At 35.8% G+C, this 23,238-nt stretch overlaps 1 protein-coding gene across 2 annotated transcripts in view; it reads left to right on the forward strand.

Moving 5' to 3' along the window:
- The window catches only part of Nyap2 (neuronal tyrosine-phosphorylated phosphoinositide-3-kinase adaptor 2), a 248,610-nt gene extending 235,057 nt beyond the window's left edge, over positions 1-13,553 (forward strand). For both annotated transcript variants that reach the window (XM_041650503.1, XM_041650505.1), the window contains exon 8: positions 10,767-13,553. In XM_041650503.1, the coding sequence (XP_041506437.1) occupies positions 10,767-10,994 (228 nt within the window). In that variant the 3' untranslated portion in view covers positions 10,995-13,553. The remainder of the gene's footprint in view (positions 1-10,766) is intronic.
- The last annotated feature ends 9,685 nt before the right edge of the window (positions 13,554-23,238 follow it).

The raw sequence follows: 23,238 nt of genomic DNA on the forward strand, positions 1-23,238 counted from the left end.
AGCCAAACATCCTTTATTCTTGCAGCCTTTTCAGACATACTGTGCACAGACACATCCTTAGTCGCCCTACCATGCAGTGTTAAAGTGTCAACTCCTACCTAACCATAACTTAGTACCCGTCATCAACTTTTCTCATCATTTCTTCTCAAAGCTCTCTTCAGCCTCAATGTCCATTGGTAACATATTTGTAAAATGATGACTGAACACAATTAATGTTTTCTACATAGTGATACAAAATGAGTCTCTGGCTTTTATCCTTATGAAGCTATTTTCTTGGGCGTTGTCTCTTAATCCATTTCCAAATAGCTAACAAGTTTATGAAATTTGGTCAAGACACTGTCATCCCCCAATAATTGTGATTTTTCTTGAAGAAGCATAAACATGCACGGGGAATTCCCTTTTATTTTTATTACGTCAAATTGAGAAATGAATTGTGATGTGGCTAAGAAAATAAGGAAAAAAATTACTTTCAGCAGGGTTTTCATAAGTATGGTGTCCAATACAGGCAGTGTTTTCAATGCCAACACATCAGCTGTTGGAGGTGGTGCACCGAAGAGCAAAATTCAATAACCTTTGGATACTAAAGTCCATCAACAAACACAGTAGGTTTTACAGGACATTCTGATGGATAGCAGCAAGGGTGGTGAGCTGCAGGAAGAGAGAATGGTCTGAGGAAGGGAAGTTTCTCTGCTAGGATCTGCTACCTCTTCACTGCCAGTGTGGAATCTGTCAGCTTCACAGGCTGACAGATGATCTTTAGGAGCTTCTTAACTGGATTTCCTCATCTAGATAATAGTAACCACAGGGACATTGTGAGTCTAGAATAAAGAAGGCAAGGTACTGACACAGTAGTATTTGTCCCCATTGGGAAGCCTTGGTACTGCAATTTTGTTCATGACCTTGATTGTGAAAGAATGGATGGAAATATGACAATAATAAGAAACAACACATTTCACCTTCCCCCAGGGTACTTTTAATTATAAAATCTTGTTATTTTTCAGGCTTATGCTTAGCTGATTCCTTTAACTTAGTACACCTCTCCATGCCATTGACTGTAAGGCACAAATACCATCAAGACTGTATGTGTGTTTCTCTATGTGTATGCTGCTGCTGTGGGTTACTTTAATGATGACTAGCTCCAAGATAGTGTAGTATGATACTAATGGAAGAGGCACCAGTGTCTACTATACTTTGTTCATGAATTCCAATCCAAATACTATCCTCTGTAAAGGATATGAGGCTTCTGTAATTTAAGCACTATAAATTTAACATTGTCATTTAAAAATAGCACTAATGACATGCCTAATTATATACTTTAGGGAATGGATATAGTCTCTGTGCTCATCAACTACTCCAAACAGGTTTAAGAAAACTAATGATTTCTGGTACTGTTATGTTGTAGGAGGTCCTTTTGTTTGTGTGTTGCTTTCATTGGTTAATAAATAAAGAAACTGCGTTGGCCTAGTTGATAGGGTAGAACTTAGGTAGGCAGGGAAGACAGAACTGAGTGTTGGGAGGAAGAAAGACAGAGTGGGGGGATGTCATGGGAGCCGCCAGAAACAGACATACCCAATCTCTCCTGGTAAGCCACTGCCACGTGGTGATATACATATGAATAGAAATGGGTTAAATCAAAATGTGAGAGTTAGCCAGTAAGAGGCTGGAGATAGTGGGCCAAGCAGTAATTTAATTAACACAATTTCTATGTGGTTATTTTGGGGTTAAGCTAGTCGGGAAGAACAAGCGGGCCCCCTTGCAACACTGTTACATTATATTATTGATGATGCTAGAATTATTATTATTATTGCAATAATCCTTCACTCCAATGTGACATGATCAAAGGGACCTAGGTTTTACCAACTTGTGTTTCTGAAGAATATTATAAGCTCATTATGTCAATCAAGAATTTCAGCATTGGAGAGTTTACTTACTTTATGACTTTTCCTTGAGTGCCATAATTAGTACATATTTTATTAATTATTCACTCCTACTTCTATGCCTTTATTTTATTATATTTAATTTTAACCATATATTAATTAGACACAGGATTGAAGTTCATTACAACATAATGTTTTTGATTATTATTATCCTCCATTACTTCCCTTCCTCCAGCTGGTGTTGGTATGTTTCTTCTTTTTCCCAGAGTCCCCCTTTCTACTTTCATTTTGTTTATCATGAACTTAGCAAGTGAATGGCCTGCAGAGAGCTTTAATAATACAATCATTTGTGATATTAATACATAATCATGAATGCACATACAGGCATGTAAATCCAAGCACAGGTGGATTGCACTAGCAACAATTTTCTCAGACAAAAGTTGATCCAGTTACCCACCTTCGGATGATGGTTTATTTGTACATTGTATACAGAATATGGAGTGAGAGCAGCAATACTGTATCTTCAAAGACTGTCTCTGGGCTATTTAGAGTTATCGTTTAGCATATTTTATTTACATTTATTTGTCTTTAAGACTATCCTCCAAGAAAAGTATTTAAGAATTTGGTACAATTAAGGATATTGTTGGATTCAAGTGATTTAAAGTGAAGTGAAATATTTCATAAAAAAAAATCTTCAAACAATCAGAAACACTATAAACTATCTAAATATTTGTTCATCCATTCACTAATTTTGAGAGCATTTATTGTATACTACTTCTTTTTCCCTAGAAGTTAAGGATACAAGAATTAACAAGAAGGTTCCTGTACTCAAAGATCTAGATCTAAAGAAAATATAATAATGTATATATTTGTATCTACTTTGTAGTAAATATCAGAAATTCAATTGTTTCAACAGACAAGAGGCCTTCCTCTTTTTGCTTTACAAAGAAACATTGCCATAGAACACTTAAACAACTAGTCCCATATATAGTAAATTCTGATTTCAAAAAGCCATGTCATTTTTTTTATCTTATATACTTTATACCATTTGCTATGAAAATAAAAAAGCAAACACATGGGGTTGATGTAAGTAAAAAAGTCATTATTAAAGAGAAATTCGTGTTGGGCCAGGAGAGCTTGAAAGAAAGTTAAAAGCAACCTTCACTACTTTGTGTGACTTGCAATATTATTTTTGATTAAAGAGTATTATCATAAAACTGAAGGTTAGACAATGTCTTCATTTTACGAGCAGAGAGAATATGTAGCACTTGTTAGCTTAAAATTCCAATGCTAGTTTGAGAGTCATTAATATCTACATATTAATTGGTTTTATTTTAGAGATTTGCATAATTGATGAAAGCCCAGATATATAAACTCAAACAAAACACTTGGTTTTACATACAATATTTCTTCTCTGCTCCTAATAGCTGATCTGACTTCGTATATCAAGGTGGATATTCATGTCAAATTAGAGAAAAGTAGGAATTAGTGTGCAGCCATGATTTCACATTGTAAAACAACTCTGAGATGAAGGCGTGGTTCTCACTTTGTGAGTATAGATATATATCAAAACTAAGTTTAGTGGTAGGGAATAAACAATGAAATTCCAGTTCATGCCTCAGGTATAGACTTGCCCAGTGATTCTTTCATTAAACGTATTTTCTGAGTCAACATATTGTTAAAAGAGTAAGATCTATGAGGGAATAATTAAAAAAACACACAGTCAATAGATTAGAATTACATTCACATACACAGACACACGCAGGGAGATACACACAGGGACACACACACCCCCAGAGATACATACATACACACGGAGACACACATATAAAAGTTTGGATGTGTCCCGTCCTCCCAGTTTTCCCTCGCCTCCCCTCTTTCCGAGATCCATTGTTCCCCTTCAGAAACGAGCAGGCGTCTCAGAGGTATCAACTGAACATGGCATAATAAGATTACATACCACTAGGCATAAACCCTCATATCAAGGCTGAACGAGGCAATCCCGTAGTAGGAAAAATGTCCCATGAGCTGGCAAACGAGTTAGAAACACTCCCACTCTGGCTGTTAGGGGTCCCACAAAAACCAAATTGTGTAGGCAAACTGTAAAAACAGGTTGACTGCTATGTGTGAAACCCAGGTTCAGTTCCTAGCATCTCAGAACAACAAAATAAAGTAAAAAGAACCAGACTTGGTGATACATGCCTGTAATTCTAGCACTAAGAGGCTGAGAAAGGAGGACTGGAGTTCAAAGTCAGTCTAGGCCACATGGAAATTACCAGGATAGCCTGGGATACACTGTAAGACTCTATCTTAGGAAAATTTATTTTAAAAATGAAAAATATCACCAATAAAAAGCATACTCTAAACGCTAGAACTCTTTCTATTTCATCTTTCGTTCTTATAATTATTCAAGCTAGAAAGCAACACGTATATCGGTGCAGCACTGATGAAGGCATATCAAAGGGAAGTATTGAGTCTCCTTGTCTTAGGACTTCCTGCTTATGATATCAATGCAGATAGCTTCACTGTGGCCTTCAAGAAGTTAAAATGAAATCCATTAGTTTATAGTCACCTTCGTGTCTTAGGATTTATACTTATAAAAGAATTTATTTATGCTGTGTATATGAATATTTTTATTGCACGTATGTGTCGGCACCAGATGTCTGAGTGGTGCTTGTGGATGTCAGAAGAAAATAGTCGATGCCCTGGAACTAGAGTTCTAGACAATGATGAGCCACCATGCGTGTACTGAGAACTGAACCTGGGTTCTCCATAAGAGCTGCAAGTGTTCTTAACCGATGAGCTTAACCAATGAGCCATCTCTCCCATCCCAGATTAATATTTTTGAAAACTGTATCATATTCATGAAGCAACTAAAGAGTCAGGTGTTTTAAGTTAACTATAGTTTTCAAATATTTAGCATAAAACCCAAGGAAGTTGGGTTACCTCTCTATTATTCCAAAGCATGTTACTTTATAGAAGATATATAGATAAATTTTCATTTTTTATTCTGATGTTGGAAGGACTTGTGTTTCATTAACGATGAAATAAAGCAGTCTTACCTGTGAATAGACGGAGAAGTTCAGAAGATTGCAACCCTTGGGCTCTGTGTTATTGTTAATTTCAAGTTTTATTGAGGGTTTCTGTTATTGTCTATTCTTTATAAGGTTGAGCACATCCTTCCAAATGATATTTGGACAAGTAGACATGAAAAATAATTGACTAAGATTGAGGGAAAGGTTATCAGTGTGTTTGTTTTGAGGTTGTCACCAGAGTGACACATTAGAGGTAGTTGGTTGCAAAAGTAGAAGAATCGACTCACCTAGCATTCATCATGGATACAGAGTCTAAATCCAGCTACTTTATAATGCCAACACTCTGCTTTTCTTTATAAGGATATGACAGTAAAATGTGCAGCAAACACACCCTAATAAGTTCTCCATTGTAATTTCCAGTCTGGTTCTCATCATTTCTGGTTTATTGGATGGGTCCAATTCATATAAAAACCACTGTAAGTTAGTCTGAATCAAGGCTTTCACAACCAATATTATAACACCACTATGGGCACTGTTTTCCATCCTCTACTGGACAACTCTAATACATGCTTATTTTAAGGGTCAACTAATCATTTCCTAAGTCAAAAGAATCTTTAGGGAAAGCTCTGACCAGAGAACAAACTTCCTTTGATCTGATCCCAGTAACCAACCACAGCAATAAAGGAATGTGGGCATTTCACTGGTTTTCTTCTGTTTAATTCATTTGTCAATCATTTCTCTCTACATTTCTACAGGTCTAGCTTAACATTTACTTGGTCTTTTAAGATTTCCTCATACTACAGTGATTATTTATTATTGTATCAATTTGTCACATTTTTCCTTTTTAGGATGATCTTTTATTTCTACACATGACCATATTACAAATAGTGTATGCGTGGTGAGCCACAAACTCTCTGACAGTGACCCCACTCTATAGATGGTAGAATAGTAGATAATCATGTTTTTGTGCTAAAAATCTTGACATATATACTGTCATTTTATTTTATAATTTTCATGTGCTGTTGAATATTTTCCATTTGTGTTTTGTTTAAAAACCCAAAGATATTTATTAAAAATGTTCTCAGTGGCTGTATGAAAACAGGTTGGTGTCTACTGTTTCAGAAACTAGGTGTTATATACAAGTCTATACTAAATGTAGAACTCTATTTAAAAGCTATGATGGCATTTCCTGAACATTGCATCTGTCTCCCGAGTATTTGATAACTATTCCATGCTAGTTAGTGAGGCCATTTAAGTAAAGATAATTTATATCAATTTTATTTCTCATTTATTTGTTGTAAGGAGTGGCGGGCTGCATCCCGCAGCCCAGCTAGCTTATACCCAAATAACCACACAGAAATTGTATTAATTAAATCACTGACTGGCCCATTTGCTCTAGCCTCTTATTGGATAACTCTCACATCTTGATCAACCCATTTCTGTTAAATCTGTGTATCACCTAGTGTTTGTGGCTTACTGGCGAGATTATAACCTACCTTTGTCTCAGGCAGGAAATTCATGGCGGCTGCCTGACTCTGCTCTTCATCCCAGAATTCTGTTCTGTCTACTCTACCTATCTAAGTTTCTCCCTATCAACTAGGCTAAGGCAGTTTCTTTAATAACCAATGAAAGCAACACAAATACAGAAGGACCTTCTACACCATTTATTTAATGTTGAATTGCTCCAAAATGTTTATTACAGTGTAATTCTGTTTCAGTTTTCTATGTTACGCATTTGGGAAAATTTAAAATGTATAATAAGAGAATTATTATTTTACAGTGTTGCTGTTTGCTATTTCACAAAAATATATTCATTTTAAGAAAGTACTTAATTTTACTTTCCAAAAACAAAACGAAACACAAAACAACAAAAAACTAGTGTGGTAAAAAGGTGAAATGATTCCTTAGTGAAAGGAAATAATTCTATGTTCCCTACAACCTGCCAAAAATAATGTAAATGGAACTGACTAATTGTTATTAAGTTCTGTATATGCCAAGTACATACATGTTATATGCTATATTCGTGCATGTTTTGGGGAACTACATACTACTTTATAATGCACACGGAAGTTCAGAGATACATTGCTTCTCAATTTCACAAAGAGAAAAGTCCTAAGCAAGTAATTTAAATTTTCTTGTTTTCATGTGCTCTTGGAGGGGAGGGAGTATAGTTAAAACTAGCGTCAGAAAAGACAACCTTTCCCTTTAAACAAAAACCTGTAAATTTTAGATGTAAAGACAACCTGTGAAGCATACTCATTGTCTCCCACATGGTATTCAACTTGTAGCATTGTAATTTATTTAGCTCAACTACTGCATCAGCATTGAGAGATTATAATCAGGTAAAGGCTGCCCTTTGTTCTGTTTTCCTTAGCATTTTTCTGTCTTTTCTGCTTCCTATTTCCTTCTAAAAAAATGCACAGTAATTATGGTTAGTCAGAGAGTCTCTTCAGCCTTGTGTAGACAGCAGGTGTTTCTAGGGGGGCTTTCTTTCTTTTGTATGACCTTGACAGGGTGTCAGGAGTACTGCTGTGGTATTTTGTAAACTGTCTCTCACATGAGGTTTAACTGATGCTTTTTTCAATTGCTTTGAGGGCTTGGCAGAGAGAGATGGAAGGCTCGGGTGCCCAGGTTTATCGATGCAATGGTACATGCTAGCAATGGCATTCACAGATATTGAACACCCACAGACCATTGAATTTGCCATATGCCTCGCCTGTTTTGGCTTCTATAGGAAAAGTAAAACAAAATTCCACAAACGCAGTCATTTATACACAAAGTAAAGTATTTCTCACAGCTCTAAGGGTTGGAAGGATCAACACCAGGGTGCATCCATGGAACTTACTAGAAGTTCTCTCTGCTAGCTTGTGTCTGCTTATTTCTCATTGTGTCTAAAGGAGAAAGCTATCTTGAGCCTCTTTGGTAAGTCCCACTCAGGAATTAACTTCTCCTACTTGTTGCCAAGCTCTTATATTTAAGTCCGTCAAGTTAAAGGTTAGGATTTCTTCTTTTTTTAAATTTATTTATTTATTAAAGATTTCTGTCTCTTCCCCGCCACCGCCTCCCATTTCTCTCCCCCTCCCCCAATCAAGTCCCCCTCCCTCATCAGCCCAAAGAGCAATCAGGGTTCCCTGACCTGTGGGAAGTCCAAGGACCACCCACTTCCATCCAGGTCTAGTAAGGTGAACATGCAAACTGCCTAGGCTCCCACAAAGCTAGTACGTGTAGTAGGATCAAAAACCCATTGCCATTGTTCTTGAGTTCTCAGTAGTCCTCATTGTCTGCTATGTTCATAAACAAAGGACATTGAGCCTATAATTAGTGATCCTAGAGAAGCTAAATAACGAGAACCCAAAGAAAAACATACAGGCATCCTCCTGAATATTAACCTTCATCAGGTGATGAAAGGAGACAGAGACAGAGACCCACATTGGAACACCGGACAGAAATCTCAAAGTCCAAATCAGGAGCAGAAGGAAAGTTTACTATTTCAACAGAAGAATTTGGGTAGGGAACTAAGGTCGAGTACGGAGAACCAGATTTCTCCATGAGATATGACCTCCAGCATCTCTCTCCATTGCACCATGACATTGTTACTGTGTGGCTCACACACAGAGGTGATCATTTCCATTTATCTCCGTGATGGGAGATTTCACTGATTTCATTCCATGAACTTAATATACAAAGAATATCATCTCTATTGAGTCATGTTAATAAAAATATTGTTGCCCCAAAGCTGTATATTCATAATTGAACAATTATAATTGAACATAATTATAAAACAGCTGCTTTATAATTAGTTCTTAGTATGTAATTATCATCATATAATATATATATATATATACTATTTTGTCTGTGTATATAACAAATATATTTGGATTGTATATAATAAACAAGGTCACTTAACTAAACTAGAAGAATGTTTTGGTGGGCTTATCTTAAATTAATTTTAACACTCTATCTCCAAAGCTGTTTCATCCATAGGGAGAAATGGAATGGTATTTTGATGCTGTCTTTTAACAGGATATAGATATTTTATGACTAAAGAAAACAAAATAAAAATTGGTTAATAGCTTTTAGATAGTATTTTTACATAGTTCATGAAAGTGATAAGTATCCAACTTGTGTCTCTAATACGACACAATTTTCTAACATCATTATCTCAGTGTAAAAAATAATGTTTAAAACCACTTGGGGGGAAAGATCTTAATATTTAAATGTCCATAGCAGTAGCACTGGGTTTTAATGTGAGAATTTAAACATGAGCCTAAGCATGTCCTATTTAAATTATAAATATGAAAGAGATTTATCTTCCCACAGAAACCATACTCTATAATACAGTCATTCATTTTGTCAGGTGATTGATAGCAAATTCCACATAAGAATATCCTATATATTAGGCTACATATATGTGTAAATGTGTTTTACAAAGCAATCTTTCAAATGGCAACTTTCCAGTCTTATGGAGTTGTATGATCTCCAACCACCTAGCTCTTTTTCATTGGACAGAAAATATTGTCCCTTGAGACTTCATGTACTGGACCATGGTAATAACTGTGTTTAATTTAAACAGCATTCTTTCAAGAAAGAAGTGGATTAAGTCATTAACCACTACAATGATGACTCAGCTATAAAATTAAAATTAGATACGGATTTGTTTGAAATATTATCCAAAAGCCATAATGCTATATTTGGTGACTTAATTTGGTTTATTTTAATCTTTCCATCAGAGGGGATATTTGCTTAAACAATTAAATGTAGTCTTCTTTGTTTGGATTAGGGATGGGCTTATCTCATTGCTAACTTTCTGTGGCAAAGTCGGTTCAAAAAATATCAATAGACACAATACATATATTATGTATATGTACATATGCAACACATATATTAGTGTGCATCTGTCTAGCAATATATGTATCATTGTATGTTCATCCTACATACTGATCTTTCTTTCTTAACTGACTTGATGAACTGTCTTCTCTAAGTTTTTTTTTTTAGAAAAATAATTAAGAGTATTATCAGCATGTTTGTAGAGGGCAGTGATCTCATATGTTTGTTGGCATACCAAGAACTACAGTAAAAATAACTCAACAGAAGGATATTTGGGCATCCACCAACACTTAGCATGTACATCCAGAGTCACTTCAGCAGGTGGAATTATTCAACAAACATGTGGTACTCTATTCTGTTTAGAAACAAACTGAAGCATTCAAAACATATTTCAAGAATGAAAATGGTTCTTAGCAACTTTAAAATATATCACTGAAAAATAGTTTTTATATTTAATGTAGATATATTGGGAACAAAACACAATAGAACCAATCTAAAAATTGGTAAATATTTGGAAAATTGTTTACAAAATAAAGTTACTTTGTTTATGTGTTGTGGTCTTTAAAAAAACATTTATTATTTATTTATTTATTTGTTTGTTTGTTTATTGTGTGTGATACTGTGGGGGAGATGGAGGAGGGGGAGCACAAACCAAAGATTATGGAGATCAGAGGACTGCTGATGGGAACTGGTTCTCTCCTACTGGGTGTGGTCCAGGGAATTAACGCAGGTCATCAGGCTCGAAAATAAACACCTTTCCTTGGCCTGCCGTGAAATTGACCCTACTGGGGTACTTGGGAAGCATTTATTTCCAAACTGTTACTAAATCTTGTCATGACATTTGCCAATTTAAGTGGGATGTTTACTTATAGCAACTGTGCTTTCATTTTTGCTTTGTTTGCCTTTAAACTTTTTCAAAAGTGGGTGTAGAAATAGCTGACAGTTTTCTTATCAGGTATAGCCCAGTGCAAAAGATACACTTTCATTCCATCTTTTTCTTCTGTATTCACTGTTTCTTTTTTGCTAGGTGGCATGCATGCAGTGGTTTCATGGAGACCATACAATGCTTGAGATGATTGAGAAAAAGCGTTGCTTGTGCAAAGAAATAAAGGCTAGACAGAAAACGGAAAAGGGCCTTTGCAAACAGGATAGCATGCCCATCCTGCCCAGCTGGAAGAAGAATGCGGGAACAAAGAAGTACAGCCCTCCACCCTATTCTAAACAGCAAACGGTATTCTGGGATACTGCCATATGAGTGTGTACGGGCATGAGCTCCACATTGCTTAATACAAGGGAGGTTGACTTGGTCGTGTGAAATTAATTGTCACATATATTCTCTGTTGATGTGGAATACCACAGGAATCTGCGGGTACTGTGGCAAGTCCAAGATAAAAATGTGTTTGTCCTTGCAATTAAGGCACACTCTCTTATGGTGGATTGTTTTGAATCCAGAAAATATTAAACTGTAAATATTTTGCTAGTTTATGGGTGACACCTGAAATATTCCTTATACATATTTAAGTTGGAGAAATAACAGAAAAGTTTACTAGATGATATAATTTGGTATTAACTGGTTTGTTATCTCTTTTATATGTAGCCCCCGGATGCCTTTTCTTATTAATTTTTTTGCATTTAGAATGTCTTTGTCCTCCTGCCCACATTTGGCTTCTGTGGAAGAGCTCACAGGTATATGTCCTATTTAAGCACATCATATGTGATCTGGTGCTAGCAATACAGAAGTTGAATATTACGTTTGTAAAGCTTGTCTGCTGCTTTCTATGTTTGTAGGGGATTGATGAGAAATGAACGAAAGTATGATATTAGTCTGCACATCCATGTTACCCTGATGTGGACAATCTTTGCTACAGTGACTTCCTAAGGATTTGTTTCATATCCTGGTGTTTGCACTTAGTCAGACTACAGTGGAAGGCTGTAACATATATTAGGACATTCCTGCAGCAAACTTACTTTCAGAAATTACTTTTAGGGGTGTGTGTCCTTGCAGCATTGATCTGATTGGAGGAGACCAGGGTTCACTGTGACAATTGAAGGAACAAAAAAAAACAAAACCTTAAGAGCTCAGCTGTTTTCAAGGAAATAGGAGCAGAGGCACGGTAGACATGATACTTTTAAGTAACATTTCATGGGCATGATTCTCCCACAAGAAGTTGAAAATGAACATTCAGTATAGCAATTTCCAAGTTTTAGTATACTCCACGCCAACCTTCCTCAAAATTTAAGTCCATTCATGGAAAAGTATTTCTTGCCAATCATTTTAAGCTAGTTATTACATTTTGGGTCATAATCTTCTGTTCATAACTATCGCACCCATTCTTACTGATTATGACACCACGACCAAAGAGTTATGACCACTTTTTTATTTTATTTTATTTTATTTTGTTTTATGGAAGTAAAGAAAATGCAGGGGAGAAAGAGTAGGGTGGACTCAACTTTATGTGGTAGTAAACTTTTAGTTAAGAAGTTTAATTTAAGAAAAATAGCATATATCTTTAAAAGTAACTTGTTAGTTGAAAATAAATATTGCCACGAATAAATAAAAAGGAAACTATCACATATATTTTGTATATTTAAATTAATATTTATGCTTCCTAAAATTGACAGTATGTGGTTCTTCATTAACAATCAATTTAGTATTATATTTCTGAGAGGAAAAAGTGTGTTTGAAGTTATTATCATAGCAGTTTTTCTTGTAAGGGTATTGACAGCAATAGCTCCATGCTGCTCAATAAAACCAAATATAACAGAAGTTAAGGAATTTTTGTAACCTATATTGATAAAAAAAGTTCTAGTAATTCTTTATCAGTAAAAGTTCCTTGAAGAGAGTTTGAAATGTTATAACATAATTTTTTAATGTTTTATAATTAATGTATATTTTGATGTCCAATTATAATCCTGAAAGAATAAGGAAAATGGTAAGTGGGAGCATGTGCTGTGTGAGTGTGTGTGTATGTGTGTATGTGAACAATCAGTGGGAATACTGTATATATAAAATGCTTACTGAAATTGTAAGTTATGCTTGTATAAGTAAGAGGTGACAAAGGCGAAGTCACAAATATAGGATACCACAGAGAGATCTTAAATAGCTTAAATGGGTGCTGTTGCTGTATTTTACCAGCTATGTAGACCTATAATTCAAGCCCAGCAATCAATACAGAACAGACATATGAGTGATGAAAATGTTTTAAGATAAAATCATAATTGAAATCAAGTGTGTTTTTGGCCCAAATTGTTATCTTGATTTAAGTTATTATGACCTCATATATTCAAGCCAATCAATCAAACACAAGGCACCATTTGTCAGAATCTCTGTGATCTTATCTTTTGGCTATTACAGTAAAGATGAGCCCTCTCTTGGCATTTAAGTGTAGGAAATATATTTCCAAGTGTGTTTTCACTGGCTGATCTTATACCTATCACTCTGAATTAGGTAGAAGGTAATTTTAAATGTTGGTCACTAGAAGGAAACAGAGGTACTAAAATGGTGTAGTTGGACTCAACCATTCATGGGTCTTCTGTTCAAGCCAGGGCCACATGTCACGTACTCCTTTCTCAAATCTGTTATTTTTGGAGGAGTTCGCTGTTTTGAACATTTGAACTTAGCCAACCATTTCCATTTATTTCTCAAAATCTCTTTCTACATGAGAAAGAGTTGGAATATCTGGAAAGATGGCTTCACTTGGATTTGACTTCAGATCTGTCATCTGTGCCTATATAATAAATAATTGTCCAATGTGGCAATTAGCTATTCTACAGTCAACTTCATCTTTGTATAGGCTTTCTCTTCGTTGTGAGAGTAGCTAGAGAAAAGCATGCTGACTCTCTGGTGGCAATAAATCAGACACTTCACCTGGTCAGAAGATAATCTGCAGCCAGCACATGATGTCATGATAAAGCCCATATTTCTAGCAATGCCAAAGAACAAATCATATGAAGGCATGTTATCAGGCAAAGGGAACTCATACTCATGACAAATTGTCTTTTCACAGCAAATGTTGTAGAAACAGGATTTTATTGGCTGTCAGCAAGACAGCTTTATGTGCAAAATACTTCTTAGTAGAGAAGACATGAATTTCCTTAGAAATGATGGAAGGAAAGGGTAAAATACTGTGTTTTCCCCATCACAGAAGCCAGCACTATGTGAGAAATCACACTTTTTAGAGACACTGCCAATATCTTCCTCTGCATGCTATTGAAGCAAGTTTGGGGTAAAAAGTGATTGAATTTTCAGCTACATAATAACTGAGAAAGAAAAACAAACACCAAGAGGTAAAGTGTGTTATTTTATAATGCATATACCTTTTGAATACAAAATAATTGTTTGGACATAAGATCGCTTTTCAAAATAGTGACAGTTTCGAACCATTGACAGGCAACAGGATTTTGTTCAAATGGTTCTAGAAAGCAGACCTATGTTACATATGTGTAGTCTTGTCTACACCCAGAATTAGGTTGGCTTCCTTTGAACAAGTTAAACAGAAAGTCAACACACTGGAACAGCCCCAGCTAGTTACTATTTCAATAAAGTCATCAGAAGAATGCTCCTATAGTTTATATCACTTACATGCTAAACTCAGTCAAGTTCCCATTGGAGATGTTATAAATTAATCATGTTTCCAGTTGAAATTAAGCCAAATATTCCTACAATTTATGGAGTATGTAATTTGTGGGAGTTGTAAGTCTTATTTGGAAAGGAATGTAGAAAGGATAGACCATGATCTCCTCATGAATTATATCCCAAATTGAAAAGGTAATAAAGTAGAAATGACACATTCAATATATAGGGACACGTACAACACCTTCCTGGTTTGGAATAATAACTAGCTAATTGCATAATTTGAAAAATTTGTTAGTAATGCATCATTTCTTTAAAAGTTCACTGTATCATTTTATTAGACAGTTTCAGAAGCACTTGGAATTGAACATTGAAATAAATGTGGTTTTTGAAATTAGGGAACTCAATTATGCAATCATTAGTATTTTCAAAATAAAAAGCCAACTGGAGTATACATGATTTTACATGTTTGGCAGCTTTTAAGTGGTTTTATGCAGCATTCTTGCTATTTTTTGGTCAAGTGTACAGTCAAAATAAAAGATTAAAATATACTAAATTTATGTCTAAGTATAGCATATGTGTATGTGTAAGCTTCTACTTGTACATTACAATATGTACTGATGTCTGTGTAAATCAGTAAAAGATAACACTGTTTTATCATGTTACATGTAGACATTGTGGCTTGGGGTTTGGATGGTTTAAAGCCCTCTCATATTTGGGTCAATTCTATTGGAATAATAATCTGGAAAAATGTCTGGTAACATTTTCTTTTATTATTATGAAGCTTCAGAGTTAAGGAAGAACATTTTAAAAAGTATCACTGAATTTATCTCCAATAAAAGTATGAATATTCCTTCAAAGTTTTGCTCCCAAATATAACTGGGTTTGCCCACCCTACATGCATTTATATTTAAACATGTACACACTCAGAGACAGAATGCATACTGTATATAATATATATGACAATGTTTAGTATGCACTTCTTTTCTTTGGACTTCTTAACATTTATAGTGTAGCAATTTGTGTAAAGTGCACTGTGATTATAAGAAGAATCAAAGCACAGTACAGTCACACTTTTGTTATCTTGCACTAAAAGCGTGTTTACGTATTTAGCAATTGTATGTTTACTTTCTTGACTTTTCAAACATTTGAAACAAATTGCTATGAAAAATGATATAAAATAATCTGTTTTTTAGTGGATAATTACACTACATTTTTAAAAGACAGGGTTTTTAAAGAAAATCATTTAACATCCATTCCAACATTAAGAAGTTTACCATATCTAAAAATCTGAATGTCATATTGCATTTTTCATAACTCATTAGCAATGTCAGGTATGTGCCTGGATATTTGTGGAAATAAGCATTAGATAACAGATTTCTCTATTCATGTATTCCTAGGCATTTCTATATACATAATAATATAAACACTGATGTTTTAATGTCTCTTAATTTTGTACTTGATTTTTTTAGTAATATGTAATTATATATGTTCTTTGATACTACTGAAGTAACCAGATGTTGTTTGAAAACAAATTGATTTCTCTTTAGTGCATTGACAATATTTTATGATATTTTGTGCTTATTTATTTGTGCTCCCGTGTAATTACAATAAAAGCAATAGTTTAAATTAGATGGCTGTTGTTTCTCATAATTATTCACCAAGAAGCAAGATTTAAAAGGGCAATTGGGTTGTCCATAAGTTTAAAGCATTCTATACATATATTAGACTTTCATGGTGTCATTTAATAATTTACAGAATAAATGTTAATTTTCAAAAGACTTAGAGAAAAGCATACCTTTTAACTTTTAGATTTGTTGGTGAGGCTGTATGAATTGTTGGACACTGAAACTCGTAAGTATTAAAGGCCTTAACTCTGTAGTCATGTGACCCCTTATGCTGCTCTCACTTATGACTTAGTTTTTGTCTCATGAAGATACATTACTTTGACATTTCATTTTATTCCAAACTTGACCTAAAACTAGTCATATCTAACACTAGAGTATTAAAGAATAGAATCCAGAACCCTAACCTCATGCTCTCAGATAAGATATTTATTGGGATGGTATTAAGTCATATTTTATTCTTTAGATCCTTCTAGTAATAACCTAAATGAAATAATGAGTCTGTGTTTACTGTTGGCAGGATGTCAATAAAAACTACTTCTGAATATCTGAAACATGACTTTGGGGCTCATTGATCATATACAAATATGTAATATTTTTTAATGGTCTCTAATGCCTTCTTCATAAGCCACTTATCTAATAACCAAAATTAATGTGAATTTAATTGATTATATTTTCAAAGTTACTCAGTAACAATTCCCACTGTTCATTTTTTTAAAAAAAAGATTTATTCATTTTATCTATATGGACATTTGGTTTGCATGTATGTATGTGAAATATTTGTTTGCCTGATGCCCTTGGGTTAGAAGAGAACACTGGATCCCGTTGAACTGGAGTTGCTGATGGCTGTGAGAGGGGTCATTTCTAAGAACAACAAGCACTCTTCAAGGCGGAGGCTTTCTTCACTTGCCCACCATCATTTCTTAAGAGGAACTAACTTATCGCTACTGTTTAGCTCAGCTCCTCCAGGTATTACAAAGCTCATCGTGATGATCTGCCTCTTGGTTTAACAAGAAATTACTAGTGACACCTTCATCTCATCACCAAAGCTCCAATCTATGTCCAGCTCAGTTGGTGATAAAAAAAATGAGTTTATATTCCATATTTTAAATTAAAGATTGCTTTTATCATCCTAAGTTCTGTTAAATCTCTATTCTCTACTTTGTAAATTTAGACCTCAGTACAACTAAGTTAAGAGTAACAGGTGAGTTACTATTAAACAAAATCCATTCTCTTATGGTTATTTGTAGTCAAGGCATATTTACTAATATGCAGATATATTCACATACATGGGCATGTGACAGAACAGGCTAGAATAGGAGAATCTGAGAAAACTCTGTAGCCTCAAATTATATTTTATAGAGATATTATTCTCATACTGCTAGACAGAAAATCAAGACCCCTCTCTTATTTAGGAGTTCTATTACTATGGGATATCTATATTTTATTACCAAGAGCAACTTAGGGAGAGAGAAGATTCTACCTCTCAGGTCACAACCCATTACTGAGGGAAGCCAATACAGGAACTCAGGGCAGAAACATAGAGGGATGAACTGAAGAAGAGACTATGGAGGATTGTTACTTACTAGTAACAGTTTTCCTCATGGCTTGCTCTATCTGCTTTCTTTATTTTTCTTTCTTTCTTTTTTGAAAACTATAATTTATTATTTTTTTTAAAAAACTATGTTTTCTCATTTTACATTCCCAAATCCATATCCACTCCCCCCCCTTCCACCTGTCCCCTCCACGTTCCTCCTCCCACTCCCCATCCACTCCTCAGAGAGGGTAAGGTTTCCCATGGGGAGTCAACAAAGTCTAGCACATTGCTTTGAAGCAGGACCAAGGCCCTCCCTCCTATATCTAGGCTAAGCAAGGGTTCAGAGAGAATGGGTACCAAAAAGTCAGAAGAAGCAGTAGGGATAAATCCTGGTCTCAGTTCCAGTGGCCCCACAGTCTGTCCCAGTCATCCAAATGTCATCCACATTCAGAGGGCCTAGTTTGGTCTTATGCTGGTTCCCTTGTTGTCAGGCTGGAGTTGGAAGACTTCCATTAGTCCAGGTAAGTTGTGTTAGTGGGTTTTTCTTTCATTGTTTTGACCTCTTTGTTAGTATTCTCACTTCTCCTCTCTTCAACTGGACTTTAGGAGCTCACCCCAATGCTTTGCTGTGGATCTCTGCATCTGTTTCCATCAGTTGCTGGATTTAGGTTCTATGATGACATTTAAGATAGTCATCAATCTGATTACAAGGCAAGGCCAGTTCAGGTACCCTCTCCACAACTGCTCATTCCTACATAGCTCAAGACTACCTGTCCAGAGGTGGCACCACATACAATAGACTGAGATACACCAGATCAATCACTAATTGAGAAAATGTAGAGCTCAATAAAAATCAATAAATTAAAAAAGATAGAAAATATCAAAAGCCAAGTTAACTACTTCTTACTCCAAGGAAGAAGCAGGGTACACACACAACCAAATCAAAGTAAATTCAAACTCCAACAGAGTAATTTCAGTGCCATAGTTCTGAGATCCACTTATAATCCTCAATTGCAAGGCACTTAGACCATTCCACTTTACATTTTGGCTGTCCTTTGTGGTTATCTCATGGTTCTGTCATCTCCCAAATGTTGGTGTCTTGCTGTAACTGACCTGAATCTTCCTCAGGCCTCATGGATTCTCACAGTGCCAAGCCTCAACTGCTCTACATAACCACTGGATGCCCAGGTAGCCAGGAGCACCTGGCTTACTCTTAAATATTAGCAAGCTCAGCTGCCATCACAAGGTATAGCCTTCACCCTTTGGATTACAGTTTATGTGAGCTGACCCTAGGGAAACACTTCAATGCTACTGCTCTCTTTTTAATCAGCTAATTCTTTAGCCCCAGAAGACCAGAACCACAGATTCTTAGTTAAAAATATTTAATGGCACCAATAGAATCTATAAGGGACTTTAAAAATGCCTCTGAAACTTCAGAAACCAGGCTTTCATTGTGTGCACTTCTATCAGCATTATCTTCTAAGTTCCTATAATAATAAAAAGACAAGTTCTCCTGAATAAGTTGGGAGTGTGGGGATCATGGGAGGGGGTAGAAGGGGAGGGAGACAAAGGGAGGTGAGTAGAGAAAAATATATAGCTCAATAAAAACCATAAAATATTAAAAGATCATTAAACTCTGTACACTCATTGGAATTTCTAGACCTAAGTTGCAAAGTCTTTCTATAATATACCCCTCAAAATGGCCAGGCCTGTCCTACTAATACTCTAATTATGTTAACAATTTCTTAGTTAAGGTTTCTATTTCTTTCATAAAGACCATGACCAAAAGTTTACAGATCTCAGGTCACACTTAAACCCTGATGGATGTCAGAGTAAGAACTCAGAGTAGAAACCTGAATGCAGGTACCAAAGCCAAAGTCCCAGAGCAAAGCTACTTTCTGGCTTACTCCTCCTGGATTGCTCAGCCTGTTTTCTTATACAACTCATGACCCAGGGATGGAACAACCTACAGTGGTTGGGCCCTCTCATATCAATCAACGATTAAGAAAATGTCCCTAAACATTTGTCTACAGGTTAATCTTATGGGGCCATTTTCTGAGTTGTGTTTCCCTCTTAGCTGATAATTGTGACGGGTGTCAAGTTGATTAAAACACTAACCAAGACAACACTCAAGCTCAAGAAGGCAGGTGCTGAGAATAAGATACCACAGAATTCTCAATCCTCACATCGTATCTCCTCTCTAAAGATCTCAGGGCTCATTGAGGAAGAAAAAGTGGCCAGATCGCAAGAGTAAGAGTAGGTAGGGGTATCTATAAAGAATAGTAGTGATTTCAAGACCCAGATGGGTAGTTGTACATATGAACCCTCAATAGTTGGCAAGGCTATTTGACAACATCCAAGCATGTAGTTGACAACATCCAAGCATGGAGAGCGGAGGTGGGCACAAAACCCCACTCCTAGCTGAAGAATGTGAGCTGCTAGGGGGGCCAGATTTCTTTAAGAGTGGACAGCCACACAATTAAGAACATATGGGTAGGACTAATTAGACTTAGGGGTGGCATAAAAAAGACTCAAAGTTTGGTGGTTAGGGAAATGGGGCTGGATCTGGGGACAACTGGGGGTGAATATGATCAAAATGCACTTCACAAAATTCTCAAAGAATTTGTAAACCTGATGGGGGGAAGGTTTTAAAGGAAGTGCCCTGAGGTAAGTCCATATGCCACTTCAAAATAATTGCCACGGGTGATTCTAATGTGTTTCAGAATATAAGAGCAGAGAGTCTCAGACTCCATTGCACATACTCATTTCCTTGAGGTCTTCTTAGTGGGGGTGTTGGAATTATAAACACAGAGATTTAACACCATTCTCCAAATTTTAGAACACACCAATGCTTTCATCCAGAGACCACCCGTTTGAGCAGTCACAACTGGGCATCTGGCTTCCTTGTCTATGTTTAGGAAGATCTTGGAAATGGTATTCCAGAGAGTCAGTAACCAGATAGACACTCGAACACAGACAATGGAGCAGGATCCTAGGGACTGTTAGAGATGCAAACCTTGAACTCTGTCCCCAGTGATCTGGAGGTTGAGGAACACTAACCTCTTTCAGGAAGGTATCATGATGTTTTGCACTCGCAGCAAAGTTTGAGAAAGGCTTTCACGGTCTGATAATGTTTTTACTTGGGAAAACATGTTTCATTCACCCTGGAAGATTTGCCCTTCTAGGCCCCACACTCAGAGATTCTGAATTTATCATGGGCTTGGAGTCAGGAGCAGAAGAAATTTTTTCTTCCTTCTCTCTTTGTTTCTTCACCATCAGTCTCCCAATGAACTATAATATAAAGGTGGTACTGAGAAAGCCAATCACAGAATTACTCTATACCATATATCGTAAATTATAAGGTTTCTTCTAGAAATAACACTACAGCTACAAAACCAAGCATAAGAGCTCACCCGTTCATATTTCATGTCACCCATATCACATATGGTACTTCATAGAAAAGAGTACTATTGGAAGAAAAATTATTATGAAATTAATTCCTTATTGTTCATCCATTTGCCATTTGAAAACCTGTTTTTCACGAGGACATGTTTACATTTACAAGTGCCATAAATAGTACTCAGCAATTAGTATCTTACAATAATAACTACTGATGCTAGTATTAGGGTTTGGTCAGGCTTCCCACAATTGGAGCTGACGTGCATTTCACAATAGCTCCCATCACCTCCCAGTATCACACTTGAATATCTTTCCTGATGTTATAAGCCTTAAATGGTTACTTCTTAGGGGGTTCGTCTTCCATACTCTATTGTAGGTTCCAGAAATGGGATATAGGATTGCTTGTTTTAACTCTTACATCATCAAAAGTCCTAAGTCAATTTCTACACACAAATATATACTACCAACTGCCTATTGACCTAAAGGATTCCCTAAAGGTTTGGCTAAAATTCTCCGATATACTAAACTAATTAGTGTGCTTATAAAATTTACATTCTAGCTGATTTAATATTCCTCAAAGTTGAGATGGATAGCCCTCCTTTCATTATATAAAATAAATTCTGAGTCAGACCTTTATGATACTTTTTGTCATTTATAATCCAATATTAGTGTATGTATATCATGGAAATTGTTTTTCTATACCTTTTCTTATATATTTATAGAATCCTTACATTATTATCAAAATTATTAGAGTAGTTTGATTAATGCATAAATTCAACAAAGATATATTAGAAATCTGTAAGAGCTTGTTAGCAAGAACAAAAAGCAAAGAACATAAGATTATACCAACTAGGAATGAGTTTTAGTGCACAAAATGCATTCCCTCAATGACTAATTGTACTTATATTTCATGGAAGGAGTCAGTGATGGGCGTAGGAGCCTTAGCAAGAAATAGACACCCTCCTCCTCCTCTTAGAGTTTACATAATAGGTATGACTCATGTTGGTGTAGAAATTTGTGTTACCAAGTTAATCTATGTGATTCAAATCTTAAGAGTCATAATAAAGTGTGATAAACAAAACACAGATGTGGCAGAGTTAGATAGTGTTCAAATAGCTGTAATAATTTATGGCCTCTTCCACAAGACGTTTTCTTTGCCAACTGTCCTCATTCCATAGGAACTTGACACTTCTGGGTCAGAGACCCTAGGAAGGGTTTTACCACTCATTTGTCCTCGGTAAACACATATGCTTCCTCTTATAAGAGAAAGCCTCTGAAGATTATCATGCAGACCACTGGAAACAATTTGGAAATCCTTAGACATGACTAGCTATAAAATTCTAAATGGTCTTCTTGCCTGGGGAAGCTATGGATTTTTTTCCCCGAGACTTTCCTTTAGTTGTTTGTTACTCTAAATTACCCTTAAATTCTCATAGCCTGTAATACTCTTTCCATTACACAAGTTTGGAAGTGCCCACTTTCTTCATAGAAACCAGTTAACCCAGTATCATTTTCTGGTGACAGGGATTGGAGGTGAAGAGTAGTCCACATTGACCTGGATTTCATAGCACTCCTCCTACCCTAACGTTACTAAAGTACTAGGATTATAGAGATGGGCTATTATGCCAAGCTTAATTCTATTTCCCATATATAAAAGTGCCCCCCCCCACAGACGATTTTAGCAGTATTCTCTAACGATCTCAGAACTTGAGTGGTTGCACTGGGTGAAAGAGGGTTCCTATTTTCAAACACTGAATTAGGCAGTATACAAACCAAAGCTAGCACCAATGGCCCATGATAGGTATAAGATTGGCCTTCAACATGGGACTGTGTGAGAAGGGGCGAGGAATCCCGGTGAAGGGGAGAGGAATCCCAATAAAGCAAGCATGCAGGAAAATTATGAAATCAAATGATCAGATTTGGATTATGCATTTTAAGGTTGCCATTCACCTGAGAGACTGCACACTGAACTCTTCAGAACTACCTTTCCTCATTTTTAATTAAATGTGCAGCATCTTTCTAATTAATACTAGGTTTTCACAAAATTATGAGTTGGAGAATTTGGTTAAAGACTTTGCCATGATGAGCATAAATGATGAAAGCCAGCTCTAAGAAAAAATAAATACATTTTAAAAATACAAAATTTAGCCTTGATATTCTCTAATAATTCCTCATGGCAGTTGCTTTTCCTGCTTTAAAAATACATTGTTACTTAAATGGAAGCAGGTAAAGTGAGGTATGAAAAATAAACTTTCAACTATTCAAAGACCTGGGGGAATTTTCGGGTCTCTATGGGGACTGTAAATGCCCTGGAACATAAAGTACTGAGGTACTATAGCTGGCTGCATATTGTAACAATGATGTC

Source organism: Microtus oregoni, unplaced genomic scaffold (genome assembly GCF_018167655.1).
Source record: "Microtus oregoni isolate MIOR12 unplaced genomic scaffold, Mior012 000004F_ref0000308, whole genome shotgun sequence".
Taxonomy (NCBI): domain Eukaryota; kingdom Metazoa; phylum Chordata; class Mammalia; order Rodentia; family Cricetidae; genus Microtus; species Microtus oregoni.